At 41.3% G+C, this 18,239-nt stretch overlaps 1 protein-coding gene across 2 annotated transcripts; it reads left to right on the top strand.

The window, feature by feature from the left end:
- Nucleotides 1-535: 535 nt before the first annotated feature.
- Nucleotides 536-17,987, top strand: LOC125238712 (RNA-binding protein 34-like). 2 transcript variants are annotated; one of them, XM_048146120.1, is made up of 7 exons: nt 536-706; nt 1,354-1,829; nt 2,645-2,997; nt 3,380-3,499; nt 5,717-5,815; nt 7,440-7,574; nt 17,889-17,987. In XM_048146120.1, exons 2-6 carry the CDS (start codon nt 1,355-1,357, stop codon nt 7,569-7,571), a joined length of 1,179 nt encoding a protein of 392 aa, XP_048002077.1. In that variant the 5' UTR covers nt 536-706; nt 1,354; the 3' UTR covers nt 7,572-7,574; nt 17,889-17,987. The 2 variants fall into 2 exon arrangements, with proteins under 2 accessions (XP_048002077.1, XP_048002076.1); XM_048146119.1 differs by lacking the exon at nt 17,889-17,987 and having other exon boundaries at nt 7,440-7,783.
- The last annotated feature ends 252 nt before the right edge of the window (nt 17,988-18,239 follow it).

The following is an 18,239-nucleotide window of genomic DNA, read 5'->3' on the forward strand; positions in this document are numbered from 1 at the left end:
GCCGTCCCTATCGCATGCTTGCCTGCCTGGAGTGCCTGGTTTGTAAAAAATTAAATAGAATCATGTATAAGTATATCACATAATATTATGGTATGTTTATTGGTGCTTGCCCGTGACTTCATGAAGACGTAATAAGAGTGAAAGAGTAGGGTGCTCGAAATTAGCAAGATTTTTATTTTTGTAGCCAAAGAATATTGTAAACAAAGATTGTAAAGCCCTCCCTGAACTCTAAGCATTATCTAAACGCACCATTCTGGCATATGTCAGTATAACAACGAAGGCGTTCTGATACCAATATTTTTCTTAATAATGATTTTACACAATCGTTGATTTTTATAAATTTAATCATTATTTCACTGTTAATATTTTGGCGCAATGAATTAAATGTATCATTAAATTAACACAATAATATTATAATTGAATTAAGTTTACTTTTTGTGCTTTTTATAACAAAATAAACACGTGGTTTGGTATGTATTTGAATGTCGCCGTCAAAAGTGACAGCAAAAAGCAAAACAGAAAAGTTTAAAAATAATTCTCCAATGTTTCCCACGTGTTACAAATAATATAATTAAATAAATCAGCGAAGTTTTTCATTCATTACAAGTGAATTTACTGGTTTTATCATTTTGCATTAAAGTCGTTAAAGTAATCATTGTAATTCAGAAGTTTATAGCTGATTAAGTTTAAACACCGCAATCACGAGGTAAGTCCTTTAAAAATGTATTTAAAACGTTAAATTTATACATGTAAAGCCCTGCTTTATATTGCTATCATTTGCCTTTATTATTCTTTGATTTTATGTATTGTTTCATTAATAAATGAGCATTTTTCGAGACACTAACATAACCTATAAAATGCACTTCATCGTGTTTTTTGGTTACCTTTCTCCCGACAAGGCTGACCAACAGATGGAATTTGTACTTTCACACTCACACAATTACGTAATTAAATAATAAGCCCCAAATATGGTCTTATTAAAGACCTGTATATAAATCGAAAAAACCTATGGCCTGTAATGACAGATTTTTGTATTATCTCTGTTCTAGTACAGAATATTTGGACTATAGATGTTGTGCGAAAAGGGTTTCCTTCGTATTTTTCCGGAAAGGTTCGTATTTGTCATGCTAGTTCAGTCAATGTCAGTACATCTTGTACTGAGAGTACTGAGACTGACTGAAATAGCATGACACGTTCGTACGTTTCTGTAACAATACGAAGTCAAATCTTTTTGCACTACATCTGTACATGATGATGATGATGAAGCTTCATTTCACGACTTTTTGTAGTGTTTCTCATGAAAAACTTCATTGCAACTAACATAATTTTTACTATGTTATTCTCTATTTATAGAATGGGTGAGCCACAAAGCCGTAAACGTAAATTCAAGGGAAATTCCAAACCTGATAATAAAGCCAAAGATGTGGGGAAGTCTGCTGAAGACATAAATAAAAAACCAGAAGTTACTAAAGTTTTTAAGAAAGCTAAGAAAAATAAGGTAATAGAAACACCCGCTGTAGTAAATGAAAATGATACCAATGAAATTGAAACTGAGAATGTAGAGAAAATGGAGGTTGTAGAAACATCTAATGCAGTAGATAAACCAAGCAAACAAAAAAATAAGAAAGGTAAAAAGAATAAAGCTAAGGATTCTGGTGACACTGACAATGAAGTGGTAGCTAAAAAAGCGAAAATGAGTGTGGTTACGGAGTCTTCGGAGACCGTCAAGGGTGGGTTAACTGAAGAGATGTTAGAAAAGTATCCGGTGCTTAAAGATGAGGAGCTGGTTAAGAGGTTCTTGGCTGTCAGTATGACAAATAATCAGAAAGGTGAGTAGTGCACACTATTAAAATGAACTCTCGACTCCCAGGATTAAATTTTCCAAACCAAAAGGGTCTAAATGGTCAGGTACATAAAGGACAACTTTTCTATCAGAATTTTTGTTGTGGGTCAGAAAAGTTCTTATAATGTATTATTTATTCCTTAAACTAAAACTAATTGCAAAATATCATGATGAAAGTACCAAAGTAAGTTTGTACAGGTAATACCTCTGTAGATGCTGGTGTCCATAGGCTATGGTTACTTCTGATGGGTTACCATATGAGCGGGCTGTATGATTGTTTGTGAATGTTGTTGTATAGAGTTACATTTTCTTTACATCTTTTATCCCTACTAGGATAGACGTCAATGGAAAGAGCTAGAGGAGGCCTTTGCCAAGCGGCACACTGAACTAAGAGACATTCTCTAATTCAGAAAAAAGGGGCTTAATAGATAGATAGATCCCTACAAGGAAAGTTTACGACCGGTCTAGCGCAGTCGGTAGAGACCCTGCCTGCTGCGCCGCGGTTCCAAGTTCGGGTCCCTGTAAGGGCATTTATTTGTGTGAGGAGCACAGATATTTATTCCTGAGTCATGGATGTTTTCTATGTATATAAGTATTTATATCGTTGTCTGAGTACCCACAACACAAGCCTTCTTGAGCTTAACGTGGGACTCAGTCAGTCAATCTGTGTAAGAATGTCCTATAATATTAAAAAAAAAAGTTCCTACTAGAAATAGACAATGCACACAAATAATTCTCATTTCTTTCTGCCCCATGTCAGGTGGCCTACATAACAACTAATGATGACAAGCTTTCTTCCAGGTCGTATCCGAGTAACCCTCAGGGACAGTCTCAAAGGCACCTCCGACGCCATGCTACCTGAAGTGATCAACACCAAAATGCAAGCCATCCTCAACCTACCCGACCCATCAGACTCCGACATGCGAAAACTCCGAATACTCTACAACATGCTGAAAACCGCTGTTAAAGGAAAGAAATTCGTTAAAAAAGAACCAGTTAAGGTTAAAGAAGTTAAAAAGAAGGAGAATAAAGAAGTTAAGGAAGAGAGTGCAGAAGATAGTAAGAAAGAGAAGAAACCGGAACAGAAAGTAAAGGGGCCTAAAAGATATGTTGTGTTTATAGGGAACCTGCCTCTGGACATTAGTAAAGAGAAGGTAGGTGTCCTCATTATCTACTTTTAGTAACAACTATATCTATCTAAGTATCTACATAAAATAAAAATAAATACAAAGAATTTGCTAATTAATAATTAAGAGCAAGAGCAAATGTCTTGTGCAAAAAAATTGGACACTACCTTTTTTGTACAGCCTAAAGGATGTGTCATATATGTATGTACATACTAGCTTTTGCCCGCGGGTTCGCTCACGTTAAATTCGAACATTGAGTCGGAATGCTCAATACAATCCCCCCCCCCAAAGTAGAACTTTATAAGGACTTTCTAGGAAAATTGTTTTGAACTTGATAGGTTGAACAGTTTTTGAAAATACGATACGCTCTTTGCCGGTTTTTACTACTAAACTTATCTTTTTGTCTTAGATTCAAGAACACTTCTCCGACCTGTCGAGCCAGATTGTCGGCGTGCGGATCCCCAAACCTTTAGAGAGCAAGAAGAGCGCCATCGCGTATCTCGAGCTCAAGGACGAAACGAGCTATGAAGTAAGTGTTTAACTGTTTACACACCATTCGTTTATTACGTAACAACTTTTAAGGATAATTAGTAGAGAGTGGATTTCAGGGGCCCGTTTCTCGAAAGGTACAAGCCTTGTATTACAAATGTGTTTTCCCCTCACTAGCTCGGAAACACGTGTTTTTTCCTTTAATACCAGCGGTTAAAAACGCATTTTATCCACTAGTGGGTAAAGTAATTTGACCTTGAATAAAATCAAATTAACTGCTTTAAAATTGACAAAAGTAGGTGAATCTAGTAATAAAGATGATTTACCACCTGTGAAACTACTGGAAGCAGTGATAAACGCATTTTTTGCGCTGTAGTTTCCTCGCTATAGTGAGGGGAAAAGTTTTGTGTTCCACTCGGGTGCAAATGTATTTTACTTCTCGTGTGTTAAAAATCTCGCAAGTTCAGGATTCTATTCTCGAACCACTCGCTTCGCTCGTGGTTCAACTATAGAATCTGCACTTGCTCGTTTTTCAATTCCACACTCGGCGTTAAAATACAACTTTGCCCCCTTGTATAACAAATAACTATTCCATGACAACCCATACGATTTGACAGTTCGCGCACTTGTAATACAAGGCTTGTACCTTTCGAGAAACGGGCCCCAGGTAGTGATTTAAATATGAATATGGATATGACTGGCATAATTTATTATTTTTTCTTCACACAAAAAATTATGTCAATGTATCGGAACATAAAAGTAAAACCCTTTTTGGGTGCTTTTGTGATTATTGGGCAAAAGTTATGATGATAATAAATAAATAAATGTTTACAACTAGGGAACAAATCAAATTATTTTATTGAATATTTTTTTAAATTGTTCTTTTTTCAAGTAGTCACACTACTATATAAATTATAAATTGAAATGGATATCATACACGAAAGAAAAAAAACGACAAGGCCCACTGGTGGCCGAGTCAGGAATCGAACCCGGGTCTTCATCCAGCTTACGCGGCTAACGTCTTCACCACTAGACCACCCGCCCCTTGGCCCTTGTCGTTTTTTCTTTCGTCTATGATATCTATTTCAATTTATAAATAAATGTTTGTTACATTTTTAAATAGTTTATTTATTTAAGTTCTTCTTTAATATTTCTTTAGCGCATTGCACAGTAAAACTATATTACGACTCAAAGAATAGATAAATGAAAATAATTCGCTTCATGTACCTATACATACTCCTTCATGAATAAAATACTTTCATTAAATGTATTTTATTACAAAAATAACATTAATTGAATCTAATTATTCAGCGAAGTTTGCGGAGTGCAATGTAATAATAATATATTGTAGACATTTAGGACAGTTGTAAAGCCGCGTATCGACTGCGGGCGGCTGCCGCGCGAGCCATGTTCGACCGCGCCAAACCTGCGTTTTGGTGCGCGAGCCAATTTAAAGCTCAACATTTTCATATAGCGCGGCAGCGGCGCGCGGCAGGCGATCCGTGACCAAACATTCATTTAGGTCCGTCCCAATTGCGCACTCACAACACACTGACGCTCCTTTAGCCGCGTATCGACTGCGCGCGGCAAATCATCGAACATTGGCTCGCGCGGCGGCCGCGCAATATGGGGACGGGTCTGCCGCGCGCGGCAGCTTGAACATTGGCGCGCTCGAACGTGCCGCGCGGCGAACCAGTTCGTGTCGGTTTTTGGTGGCGCGGCAAAGGAGCGTCAGTGTGTTGTGAGTGCGCAATTGGGACGGACCTAAATGAATGTTTGGTCACGGATCGCCTGCCGCGCGCCGCTGCCGCGCTATATGAAAATGTTGAGCTTTAAATTGGCTCGCGCACCAAAACGCAGGTTTGGCGCGGTCGAACATGGCTCGCGCGGCAGCCGCCCGCAGTCGATACGCGGCTTTTGCCGCGCCACCAAAAACCGACACGAACTGGTTCGCCGCGCGGCACGTTCGAGCGCGCCAATGTTCAAGCTGCCGCGCGCGGCAGACCCGTCCCCATATTGCGCGGCCGCCGCGCGAGCCAATGTTCGATGATTTGCCGCGCGCAGTCGATACGCGGCTTAAGAGCTTATTGTAAACCACATGACATGACAGTAACTCTGTAGAAAGGATTTCAAAGGCAAAAATCAAAGATGGCGGCTCAAAATGTATGGGATATCGGTCCTACGTCCGATATTGGATCAGATAATGTGAAGACGCACTTACGTTACTATTTAACGTTATTTTTTTGTTATTTTTCAGCTCGCCTTATCGAAGCATCACTCCATGCTAGAAAACAGGAGAATTAACGTGTTGTACTCCACACAGAAGAATTCCAAGATTAGCAAGACTGAGGCCAAGGTACAATCATTTTCCTTGCGTTATCCCGACATTCGCCAGGGCTCATGGGAGCTAGAGTTGTGCCTGCTCGTTCACTGAAAAGATCGCTCCCAACTAGTACGATCTCCGAAGTGTACTAGTTCGTTCTTTTAGGACATTTAGTACAGTAGTACACCGAGAGAGCGAGAGACAAATTGTGCATATGGCGTACAGTAACGCTCGCTCGTACTAGCCGAGAGCTGATCGGCCGTTTTCGCGCGCTCTCGGTCCGAGTCAGTCGGTTTTAGTTCGGTTGCGGTCGGATCACACGGATCGCTTTGCTGTCATTGTCACTTCGCTCCCATTCTGTTGCGCGTGTGTGAGTGCACTAAATGTACTAGAGAGCAGAATCATTTGGGAGTAGTTCGGTCTAGTACAGTGCAGGGAATCGTGTCTTTTGTACTATTAGTACATGTCCTACACAAGCCTAATGGGAGCATGGGGTCCGCTTTGACAACTGAATCCCAAGATTTGACGTAAGCACTAGATTACGAAAGCGACTGCCATCTGGGGGCCGATTTTTGAGTCTCACGGCGTTCGAATTCAGAAAATTGTCACTGAAAATAATAGGCAATTCACCGTTTTCAACCGGTATTTTAGTGACAGTGAGACTCAAAAATCGGCCCCCTGATCTCCCAACCCGAAGGGTAACTAGGCCTTATTGGTATGTTTTCCTTCACCGAAAAGCGACTGGCAAATATCAAATGACATTTCGTACATAAGTTCAGAAAAACTCATTGGTACGAGCCGGGGTTCGAACCCCGACCTCCGGATTGAAAGTCGCACGCTTTTACCGCTAGGTCACCAGCGGTTCAGCGTCAGTTCATTATTTTAAGCCTGTTGGTTCTAGATTATTGTCATAAAGGAATAAGTAAAGCAGGAGTAGTAACTCCATACATCAGTAAATGCAAGTTATTTGTAGTGACATTTAGCGTCAATCACGCGTCAACTAGTGTAAATTATCAGTACTGCTACTTGTCAATACATGTCGCGACGAACAAAAAGTCTAATGCTCAACAATTTTTAGCTAATATTACAATCAGTACTCTGTTTTCAATTCCTTTTGATTGTAATATAAGTTGTAAACTGTTTTAATATTACATTTTTGGCAGACGCGACACTGTTGACACCTAGTGTCGAATAGTGGTACTGATAATTTAAGCTATTTGTCGCGCGATTGACGCTAGATGTCACTACAAATAACTTGCATTTACTAATGTATGGAGTTTCAACCCTTTCCTTACTTATTCCTCTATGGTTACTTGAATATAGTAACATTTTCTGCTTTAAAATTGATTAAAGGTGGTTGAATTTAGTCCTGAAGATGACTATCACCACCTGCGGAAGTACTGAAAGCAGTGATATACGTGTTTTTTGCGTTGTACTTTCCTCGCTATAGTGAGGGGAAAAGTTTTATGTTACACACGAATGCAAATATATTTTACTTCTCATGTGTTGAAAAACTCGCAAGTTCAGTATTCTATTCTCGACCCACTCGCTTCGCTCGTAGTTCAACTATAGAATCCTTTCAGTTTCTCGTTTTTCAGTTTCACACTCAGCGTTAAAATACAACTTTGCACCCTCGTATAACAAATAACTATTTCAGGGCAAAGCCGCAAAGCTAGTGGCGATGCAGAAATCCGGTCAGCTCGCCGGCAGCGTGCCGCAGAACAAGAAGAGGAGCGCGCGCCGCAAGAAAATGAAACTGGCGCTCAAGGCTCAGGAGGGGAGAGCCTGATTCCTGAGCGTAGCGAGCGGTTCTGTTTTAACTAGGGATGTACAGACTAGTGATTTGGCCGACTAGGCCGACTACCGACTAGTCGGCGCTTGGGTGGCCGATTAGTCGGTCGGCTAGTCGGCCAGAGCATAATTTTATACTAAATTCATCAGAAATTTAGAATTTCATTTTTGGTCCTTCGTTCGCGCTTTAAATTTTTTTTACAAGTTCAATTTTTCAAGACATAGCTGATAGTATATTGATGAATATCGTGGGTAGTTAAACTTGTTTGGAAACCTTGTTCCTTGTTCTTCTGGAACTGTATTCTATTATCCACTTCTTCTACATCGGTGTCCTTGTGTTTACGTTCAGTATGGTAAAGATGTGGTATGTTGTGGTAGGTCAGATTTGCAATCCGATTAATGGATGATGTTACTGAGGGCACGTTTATCTCATAGTCCATCTTCATCTTGCTGTTGTATTGGTTTAGTGAATGTATAGTTAGGTATTTAGATTGCAGTATGCAACCTTGTGCTAAAGTGACTATCCCGGATGACGTCATAGTGTGTGACGTCACATCTTGTTCACATATGGCTCGTAGCGTGCAGGTATCGCAGCAAATGGCAAGCCAAGCGTTTGGTGAGTGCAACTCGATCCAGGCGTTCTGACATGACGTATGCGCTACGTCACATGGTGTACTCGTGCGATGACTTATTAGTTTTGCTTCGCATGGAATGTTTTCATTGTGAAGGTTAAACACTGGCAAGTTTTTGTTGCATATGAAAGTTTCTGGTTTCAACTGTACGCATTCTTGAAGGTCCTCTTCTTTAAAGGATATGTAGGTATTTTTCTGCAGGTTAACGGCTATATAACGGGCACTTGTTTGGACGATGACAGTGTCTTGAGTTGTTTTGACGGGCAGCGGTATAGCACGATGTAACGTATAGTCTTCATCTGAAATTAGAGGAATGTGAAGTTCGAAGAAGAAATAAGTGTCGGTGACTCGAGCTTTAACGTACAGTAGTTTGTAGAGGTCCTTGATGTCTTCTCGTATGTTGTGAACAGGTAAGGATATGGTTCTTGGCAGCTTGCCAGCGATAATGTTCATTTGCTCGATTAGGCTGACCGGCGTCACAAGGTGGACGTCGATATGGCCCTTGTAGACATCAGTTAGGGTGTTGAATAGCATTTCCTGCATGTTCTTTAGATTGTTGATGAGTAGGTAGGCTGATAGTGAAGCCGAATTAAAGTAGCTCGTGGCCATGGCGATTTCCACTGCTGACTCAATTTTTGCTATGTTGATATTCGTTTCGTTCATGAAGGTCTCTATAACGTTGAATTGTTGCTGGATGTTAACTTCATTTTTCTTTAGCACCTTGTTTTCTAGTTCGACGATAGTTGTTTGATTCTTGATGAGTTCGAGTAGGTAGTTTTCATTGTCATGTACGGCTTCTATGTCGTTTTTGTATTTGTCGGCAAAACGTTGATCCAGGATTCCGAATAAACTATTAGCTAAGTACCCAACCCCGTCAGCTAGTCCTCGTTTCTTCCTGTCGGTTAGATGCTTGTGAGGGGCGAGCAGCATAGAGTTGTAGTATTGCAGGAGATCCATTTCGTGGTACAGTTGGTTGAGAGTAGTTTTGCAATATCTTGGGTCCGTCTTCGCACACCAGTCTTCCACCCCATGTAGGTATGTTTCAATGCGACGAACTCCTTCCCAATAGTTAGTTAGGTTGTAATACATAAGTAATGTCCATTTATTATGTATTACTTGTACCTTGCCGATTGTATCATAATATATCGGTCGCTCGGGTTCAAGGTTCGTAATATGTGCCGACGTCGACGCGCTGGCGGCGTGCGACCCTGATATAGCGCACATGGCTATAAAGGTTGTAAACAATGTTACGAAGGATAGCTTGGCGGTTTTATTTCTTCTAGGATATCTTGTAGATTTCTTAGTGTTGCCTCGTTCAGATTCGTTGTTTTCCAATGATTGCTCAGTGTGGCTTGTCGACGGCTTGTCCTCGAGTTCAGCCCTTGGTTTCATCGGCAAGGGTGAAAGTTTGACAACAGGACGCTTGAAAGTCCCGTTTTGAGTTTGTATAGTTGTTACGCGAGTTAGGCCGTCGCGCCCAGGGTGAACCTCTACGACGCGGCCGAGTGCCCATTTTGCCGGAGGTAAATTGTCCTCCTTTACAAGAACAATGTCATCCTTTTCAATATTTTGAGTTGGTTTGTTCCATTTGCTTCGACGCTGAAGTTGAGTTAGATAATCATATGACCAAGCTTTCCAGAATCGTTGCGTCATATGTTGAATAAGCTGCCATCTGCGGCGCAGATCGATGTGTTTGGTGTCACTGTAATCCGAGTGCGGCAGTGACAACGTAGCTGACCCGGTCAAAAAATGTCCTGGAGTTAGACAGTTATAGTATTCATCGATGTCTTCTGTAAGAGGACAAAGCGGTCTTGAGTTTAGGCAAGCTTCTATCTTCGCCAGCAGAGAGATAAACTCTTCGAATGTAAGTTTCTGCTCCCCAAGGACTCTTTTTAGGTGATATTTCAAGGATTTCACGGCGGCCTCCCAAATTCCCCCACCACTAGGCCATGCGGGAGCATTGAAGTGCCATTCCACTTCCAGTTTTCCAATTTCATCAAAAAAGCTTGAGTTTGACAGTGTTTGCTTGAATTGTTCAAATTCTTGACGTATAATCTTCGATGCGCCGATAAAGTTGGTGCCGCAGTCAGAGTAAACATGTTTAGGCGTGCCTCGGCGGGCACATAATCTCTCAAAAGCAGCCAAAAATGTTTCAGCGCTCATGTCCGAAGTAAGTTCTATGTGTACAGCCTTCGTGGCCAGACACACGAAGATAACTATGTATCCCTTCGATGTTTTCACACCTCGCCCTTTGTTAATTTTGACTTCTACGCTACCAGTGAAATCTACACCAGTGTGCGTGAATGGCCTTGATGGGATAGTTCTTTGCGGGGGTAAGTCCGCCATCAGCTGATGGGTGGTTGACGGCTTGAATCGGTGGCAGCAAACGCAATGTTGCAGTTGATATTTTACCGCCCTGTTGCCGCTTATGATCCAGTAACGTTGTCTTATGTAGTTAAGGGTTAGGCGCGCCCCGCCATGTAATGTTGCCCTGTGCCCGTGATGAATGACGAGATGAGTCATACGCCCTTTTTTGGGTAAGATAATTGGATTTTTCATTCCAGAGGGCAAGTTAGAGTTATTCAACCGTCCGCCAACCCGAATCAATTTCCTTTCGTCTAGGTAAGGCTTCAGTTTGTATATGCAGCTGTGGGTTGGAATAGGTTTATTTTTAAACAGTAGTTTATATTCGTCAGGAAATGCCTCCTTTTGTGCGCAGCTGGTTAAATATTCATTTGCGGCGATTAGCTCCTTAGTAGTTATATAGTTGGTGTCGGCTTTCTGCTTACGTCGCAAGTTTGTAATAAATCGTAATATCCATGCGGTGATTCGTATTGCTCGTGATAGCGAGCTGTACTTTTCAAGAAGGTCGTATATGAAGTGTTTATCCTGCTTTGTGGTTAGGGTTGCTTCTTCGGTTTTCAATGCGCCGATGTTTGTAGCAAAAAGACAAGTCAAACTTTGAGCATCATTTTTCGGGCTAGTTTCGGGAAGAGACGGTCCGTGCCACCAGAGGTCGAGGTTAACTAGTTTGCTTGGATACACGCCTCTCGAAACACAGTCACTTGGGTTGTCCTCAGATCTAATGTAATGCCATTTGTCTGCCGGTATTATTTGCTTGATCTTTGCTACTCGGTTCGCTACGTATTTTTCCCAACGTGATATATCTCCTTGCAGCCATGCGAGAGTCACCTGAGAATCACAAAACGCTTTAATAGTTATGTCGTAATTCTTGTATGCTTCCATAACCTTCTTCATTAGTTGAGACAACAGTAGGGTTCCGCATAATTCCAATCTTGGAAGAGTAGTTTTTTGTGATATGGGGGCAACCCTAGTTTTCGCTGCTAATAAAGTTGTGCATGGCTTCCCGCTTTCGTCTCTAATGCGAGTGTATATTACACAAGCAAAAGCCTTCTCACTTGCGTCCGAGAAGCCCAAAAGCTCGATTTGTTTTGATGTTCCGCCGATCCATCTGTTAATTTTGATTTTTCTTAGTAGTTGCAGCTCTGTTTTTAATTTCAGCCATTCCTCTTGAATGTCGCGTGGTAGAACTTGATCCCATGAGATATTGCTTGTCCACACTTTCTGAAATATTAGCTTGGCGGTCACAGTTACAGGGCTATACCATCCTAATGGATCATATAGACGAGATATCTCCGACAACAGAGTTCGTTTCGTTAAGTTAGTTGAAGGCTTATTGTTTAGATTCCAGTTGAGTAAAAAAGTGTCAGAATTAGGGTTCCAGCCAAGCCCTAAAGTTTTCATAGAATCTTCATGTTTGAAGTCAAATGTTTGTGTGGAAATTTGATCTTCGCTTAGATTTTCAAGTAGAGTTGGGTCATTTGCCGACCATTTTCGTAAGTTCATGCCTCCACCTTTAAGTAAGTTTATTAGGGATTTTTGTAGTTGTATTGCTTCCGCAATTGAATTGCGGCCGCTGATGAGGTCATCAACATAAAATTCATTCTTCAGCGCTTCGGCGGCTTCGGGATATTTATGACCGTCGTCCACAGCCAATTGCTTGAGGGTTCTTGTGGCTAACCATCCTGCACATTTTTGGCCGTAGGTTACTGTGCAAAGCTGGTATTCCTGAAGGGCTTCAGAGGGCGAGTTTCGCCATATTATCTTCTGGAGATGCTGCTGGTCTTCAGAGATCCAAATGCATCTGTACATCATTTGAACATCAGCACAGAAGGCATATTTGTAGGCTCTCCACTTCAGAATCAATGCTTGGATGTCCCCTTGTAGGTTAGGGCCCTTTTCTTGCAGGCTGTTTAGGCTGTAACCGGAGCTTGTTTTTTGAGACGCATTAAAAACAACCCTTAGCTTCGTACTGATGGCATTTTCCCTTAGCACCCCATGATGCGAGAGGTAGCAGTCCTGGGATGAAGTTGAGGCCGAAGGTTTCATGTGTTCTAAATCGGCATATTCCTTCATGAATTCCCTGTACATTGCGGCCAGTTTAGGTTGTCTTTGTAGTTTGCGTTCCAGTTGTAAAAACTGAGAGACCGCAATTTGTTTAGAATTGCCCAGTTTTTTTTCGTAGTCCGCGCTCAATGGCAATTTCACAATGTATTTCCCATCGGAGCCTCGCTGGACAGTTTGCTGGTAGTAAGCTTCGCATTGGTCGTTAAGAGACGTATTCTCGTCGCTTTGGGTGATGTCTTCGGTTTCCCAAAACTTGGCAAGTTCCTCCAGGTTAATTAAAGTTACATGGCAGCTAAGTGGGCCATTCGTTGCGAGTTCCCCGCTAATAATCCATCCTAGACGGGTCTGTTGGGCAATCGGAGCCAATCTTCCACCCCTAATTACGCCATCCATAAGAGCGTCAGCGTAAACGTGCGCCCCTAGCAAGAGGTCTATAGGGCGCGACACGTTGAAGTCGGCATCCGCTAGTTCCAAGTTTTGTAGGTGCGTCCAGTTCCCTTTCTCGAATGTGGAGTTGGGAAGGTTCCTAGTTATTTTTCTAACAATGAATGCTTTAGTTTGGAATGTATAATCGGATTGCAAGGACTTGCAGGTAAGCTCTGCCTCCCCTTTGCAGCTTAAAGTTCCGATTCCAGTTATAGTTCCATTGAGTTTCTTCCTGGGTAGTTTCAGTAGTTGCGTGGCATTTTCAGTTATAATGTTAAGTTGTGACCCCTGGTCTAGTAGCGCGCGGAGCGTAATGTATGTTCCATCGCTAGCTTGAAGTTGAAGTTGAACCGTAGTTAGCAATACTTCCACGCCATTCGTAGCTATATGATGGCTGGATGCTTGTTGAGTTGAATTTGAAGTTGATGGCTTAGATTCAAAGTTATTTTTTCTAAAATTATAAGTTGTTTGTTTCTTGGCCGTATTATTGTGCAATAATGAATGATGTTGCAAGTTACATTCCTTGCACGTTTTGTTGGATCTGCATTCCTTGTCCCCGTGACTAAACAAGCAATTTTTGCACACTTGCAGTCTTGCGACCGTGTTGTTTCGCTGAGTTGTGTCTAGGTCGAGAAACTTCTGACATTGCATCAACACGTGCTCCCCATTGCAAAGAGGGCACTGACCGTAGGTCGCGTGATATGTCTTGGAATTATTCTTGAAATAGTTGAAGTTATTGTAGTTAGTTTTCTTGGCCTGATGATCCTTGTTGAAAGTTTTGATGGGTGCTGGCTTCTGCTGCGAGTTTATATCCTTTTTGGAGCTTTTCATGGTTTCGTAAGCCATGAATTTGCTTTCCAAAAAGAAAAGAAAGTCGTGTAAGACTGGAACTTCCCTGTGATCTTGAAGGTCCCGTACGTAGTCGCTGTGGGTGGTGGTGTCTAGTTTCAAAGTCATTAAATGAACAATAATAGGATCCCAGGTCGTAGTATCCAAGCCAATATTGTTTAGTCCACTCAGACATTCAGTTATGACGTCATGCATTTTCTTCAGATTGTGGCCGTCCGGCTGCTGAATGTTAGGTAAATTCAGCATGGTGTTCATAAATGAAATAAATTGAAGACGTCGGTTATCGTAACGCTGGTTTAAGATATCCCAGCATGATTTATAGTTGTCGGCATTTATTGTCAGATGCTGGACCAATCTTTCCGCTTCTCCGCGAAGCTTAGTTTTCAGATGCTGCATTTTTTGCGCCTTGTTGATAGTTGGGTTATTGTGGACGGTTTCTATGAAAAGATCTTTGAAAGAAATCCATTGGTTATAATTTCCTGAGAATTCGGGTATTGAGATGCGCGGCGCCGATTTCTGATAGTGTAAGGTTGACCATATCTTGCTGTTGAGTTCCTTGCGCATAGAATCGTATCTATTTTCTATGTCGGTGAATATTTGGTAGTAAGTTTCGTGAGAACCCTTGAGCAAGCCGTCTATTTCCCAGTGTTGCTTGTCGATTTCCGTCCATTTTGACTTCAGAATGTTAAGATTGTCCTCTAGTTCCCACTTTTCGCTGTTTACGCCGACATTTATTTTTGACATCGCTCGATCAATTGCCTTGAAGTTGCATTCTTGTTTGTTAAGAAGTTGAATGACGCTGTCCGAACCAGATTCCATGTCTTCCAAAAAATCTGTAAGATCAAATCTGACTGTGCTCTTCGCGTCAGTTAGTTTTTGCATCAAGTTCAGCATGTCCGCCTTAGTGACGTCATACATAGCTTTAGTTTTCGTGTAAATATCTTCCTGGAAGTAGTTAATGTTCTTGTCCTCGATTTCCTTTTCAAGGACCCCATGTTGGTTCTCGAAGTCACCCCATAAGGCGTCGAGAGAAGTTATCCGCTTGGTTAAGTAGTCACGAGTTTTCCTGCCTGCCGAATCCTTTTTGTAGTTGACACACAATGCCTTGATGTTCTCAAAGCAGGTTTGCTGTTGTTGAAGTTTAGTCATGATGAGTTTGTCGTTATAAGGAAGTTGAAAGTTGATCTTGAAGTGAGTTAAGTTGTTCAAGTTAGGCTTGACTTTGTAGTAAGTTGAGCCTGAAGTTGCTGTTAGTTAATTTGAAGTTGCACCCCCGCCGGCGTTTTTTCAAGCACCCCGACGGCAGATAATTAGTTGCTAGTTTTGAAGATCCAGATTCCTGCGCGTCTTCTGATCCTCGTGTAGTTGATGACTGTATCACCGGTGGTTCTGTGTGGCGTCCTTTCCTTCCACAGGTAATCAGAGCTTCTGCACTTTAAATACGATATTTGTGCCTTCTCAATTTTACTGGGGAGACCCGCTTGTGGGAGGCCAGCAAACCGATTCACTATCGTACCAAAGTAACAAAAACACTATTACCTTTTTGAGATTCCAGGACACGCAGAGGCTCGAAGGACCATTTAATGTACGGGCCAGTTAGTCCGCACACTTGCTTGAGATGGTTGAGTGCGTTGAGAGATGATGAAGAGATGGAGTTATGTTATACTGGTTTATTTCACCTTAAAATGGTTACACTAGGCACTTAATTGGCAGTTCCTTTAGTTGATGATTATCGTAAGAGAGCTAGGTACGCACTAAATTTACCTTTACTTAAAATAATAAATTACGGCTCGGCCTTAAGTAGGTTGCAGCGTAAACGGAAAAATGTGCAGTTGCTAGACTGTACAGATGTCTATGAGATTATTTATACATTTTCCATTTTTAACAACCGGTTTGGCTTAGTGGGTAGGTTAGTGATCCTGCCTATGTCACCCGGTAGCCCTAGGTAGGACATTTATTTTTGTGATGATCACAGATTTTTGTTCTTTTGGCTAACCAAGGTATAACGAATCGGTACATAATACAATTATAGACCGTCAACCAAATCTTGTCACTAGAAAAAGGCGGCAAATTTGAAAAATCGCGGGCTAGCAACACTAGTTTTGAAAATCGGTGGAAATTCGCGTGTCATTTGTATCTTATCTATGGAAATCTCCGTCCTACTAAAAAGAGAAATAACTAGCACATATCCGTCCCTTTTTAATACATTATCTAATTCGTAAGGAAGGAGCGAGCCCCTTGAAAAAAAAATATCTGTGGCTGTTCGACGTACATTGCTGGTTTTTGTACGTTTCATAGGGATATCATACTTTAGTTTGATGTACATTGCTACTGCCAAAATTTGGTTGACAGGCTATATATCAGCTGTTAATTTATTTTTGTACTATTTTTCTATGACTTATAAAGTGCCGACTAATCGACCTGTTTTGCCGTCTAGTCGCCGACTACAAATGTGGCCGGATAGTCGGCTTTCCCGACTAGTCGGTACATCCCTAGTAACCCTTCGTCTGTGTTTGATAAGGATCCTAACATAAGGCGTTGGACTCTTAAATTATATCAAAGTTAGTTACTTTATGACATTTTATTTTTGAGTGACTCTCAGCTGTATAGAGGTTAGGGATAATTTTATTGTTAAAATCTATTTCTGCTTGGTATTAATAAATATCAAATTGCTCTGATATAAAAATACATTCAACAAGCGGAAATACTTCAAGTTTTTTTTTTGTAATGTTTTCCTTTGATATATAAACTTAAAAATATATTGTTGGTATTTTAAACGGATATTTAGGTAATATTTACCTACTCGTAGTATTAAATAAACTGTTAAGAGGCAGGGCAAAGCCGCAAAGCTAGTGGCGATGTAGAAATCCGGTCAGCTCGCCGGCAGCGTACCCCAGAACAAGAAGAGGAGCGCGCGCCGCAACAAAATGAAACTGGCGCTCAAGGCTCAGGAGGGGAGAGCCTGATTCCTGAGCGAGCGTAGCGAGCGGTTCTGTTTTAACTAGGGATGTACCGACTAGTGATTTGGCCGACTACCGACTAGTCGGCGCTTGGGTGGCCGATTAGTCGGTCGGCTAGTCGGCCAGAGCATAATTTTATACTAAATTCATCAGAAATTTAGAATTTCATTTTTGGTCCTTCGTTCGCGCTTTAAATTTTTTTTACAAGTTCAATTTTTCAGATGTCTATGAGATTATTTATACATTTTCCATTTTTAACAACCGGTTTGGCTTAGTGGGTAGGTTAGTGATCCTGCCTATGTCACCCGGTAGCCATAGGTAGGACATTTATTTTTGTGATGATCACAGATTTTTGTTCTTTTGGCTAACCAAGGTATAACGAATCGGTACATAATACAATTATATCAGCTGTTAATTTATTTTTGTACTATTTTTCTATGACTTATAAAGTGCCGACTAATCGGCCTGTTTTGCCGACTAGTCGCCGACTATTCGCAGACTACAAATGTGGTCGGATAGTCTGCCTTCCCGACTAGTCGGTACATCCCTAGTTATAACCCTTCGTCTGTGTTTGATAAGGATCCTAACATAAGGCGTTGGACTAAATTATATCAAAGTTAGTTACTTTATGTCATTTTATTTTTGAGTGACTCTCAGCTGTATAGAGGTTAGGGATAATTTTATTGTTAAAAGCTATTTCTGCTTGGTATTAATAAATATCAAATTGCTCTGATATAAAAATACATTCAACAAGCGGAAATACTTCAAGTTTTTTTTTATGTTTTCCTTTGATATATAAACTTAAAAATATATTGTTGGTATTTTAAACTGATATTTAGGTAATATTTACCTACTCGTATTATTAAGTAAACTGTTAAGAGGCAGGGCAAAGCCGCAAAGCTAGTGGCGATGCAGAAATCCGGTCAGCTCGCCGGCAGCGTGCCGCAGAACAAGAAGAGGAGCGCGCGCCGCAAGAAGATGAAACTGGCGCTCAAGGCTCAGGAGGGGAGAGCCTGATTCCTGAGCGTAGCGAGCGGTTCTGTTTTAACCCTTCGTCTGTGTTTGATAAGGGTCCTAACATAAGGCACTGGTCCCACCGCGAGCTAGTAAGCTATGAGCTATCGGCTATAGAAACGAACAAAAGATAGTCGCTCCCGTGCAAATAAAAGAGACACGGCGATGTTTATAGTTACTCGCCCAGCGGTGAGCTATCAAAATCGCCGTCTCTTTTATTTGCACGGGAGTGCTTATCTTTTGTTCGTTTTTATAGCCGATAGCTCATAGCTTACTAGCTCGCGGTGGGACCAGTGCCTAAGGCGTTGGACTCTTAAATTATATCAAAGTTAGTTACTTTATGACATTTTATTTTTG

This window comes from Leguminivora glycinivorella, chromosome 24 (assembly GCF_023078275.1).
Source record: "Leguminivora glycinivorella isolate SPB_JAAS2020 chromosome 24, LegGlyc_1.1, whole genome shotgun sequence".
NCBI classification, from domain to species: domain Eukaryota; kingdom Metazoa; phylum Arthropoda; class Insecta; order Lepidoptera; family Tortricidae; genus Leguminivora; species Leguminivora glycinivorella.

Bases quoted from the DNA above. Each gene is read 5' to 3' on its own strand.
- LOC125238712 (XM_048146120.1), top strand. From the start codon at position 1,355: ATGGGTGAGCCACAAAGCCGTAAACGTAAATTCAAGGGAAATTCCAAA. The intron at 1,830-2,644 runs GTGAGTAGTGCA...GCTTTCTTCCAG, and splicing joins TATGACAAATAATCAGAAAG to GTCGTATCCGAGTAACCCTC. The intron at 5,816-7,439 runs GTACAATCATTT...TAACTATTTCAG, and splicing joins TTAGCAAGACTGAGGCCAAG to GGCAAAGCCGCAAAGCTAGT.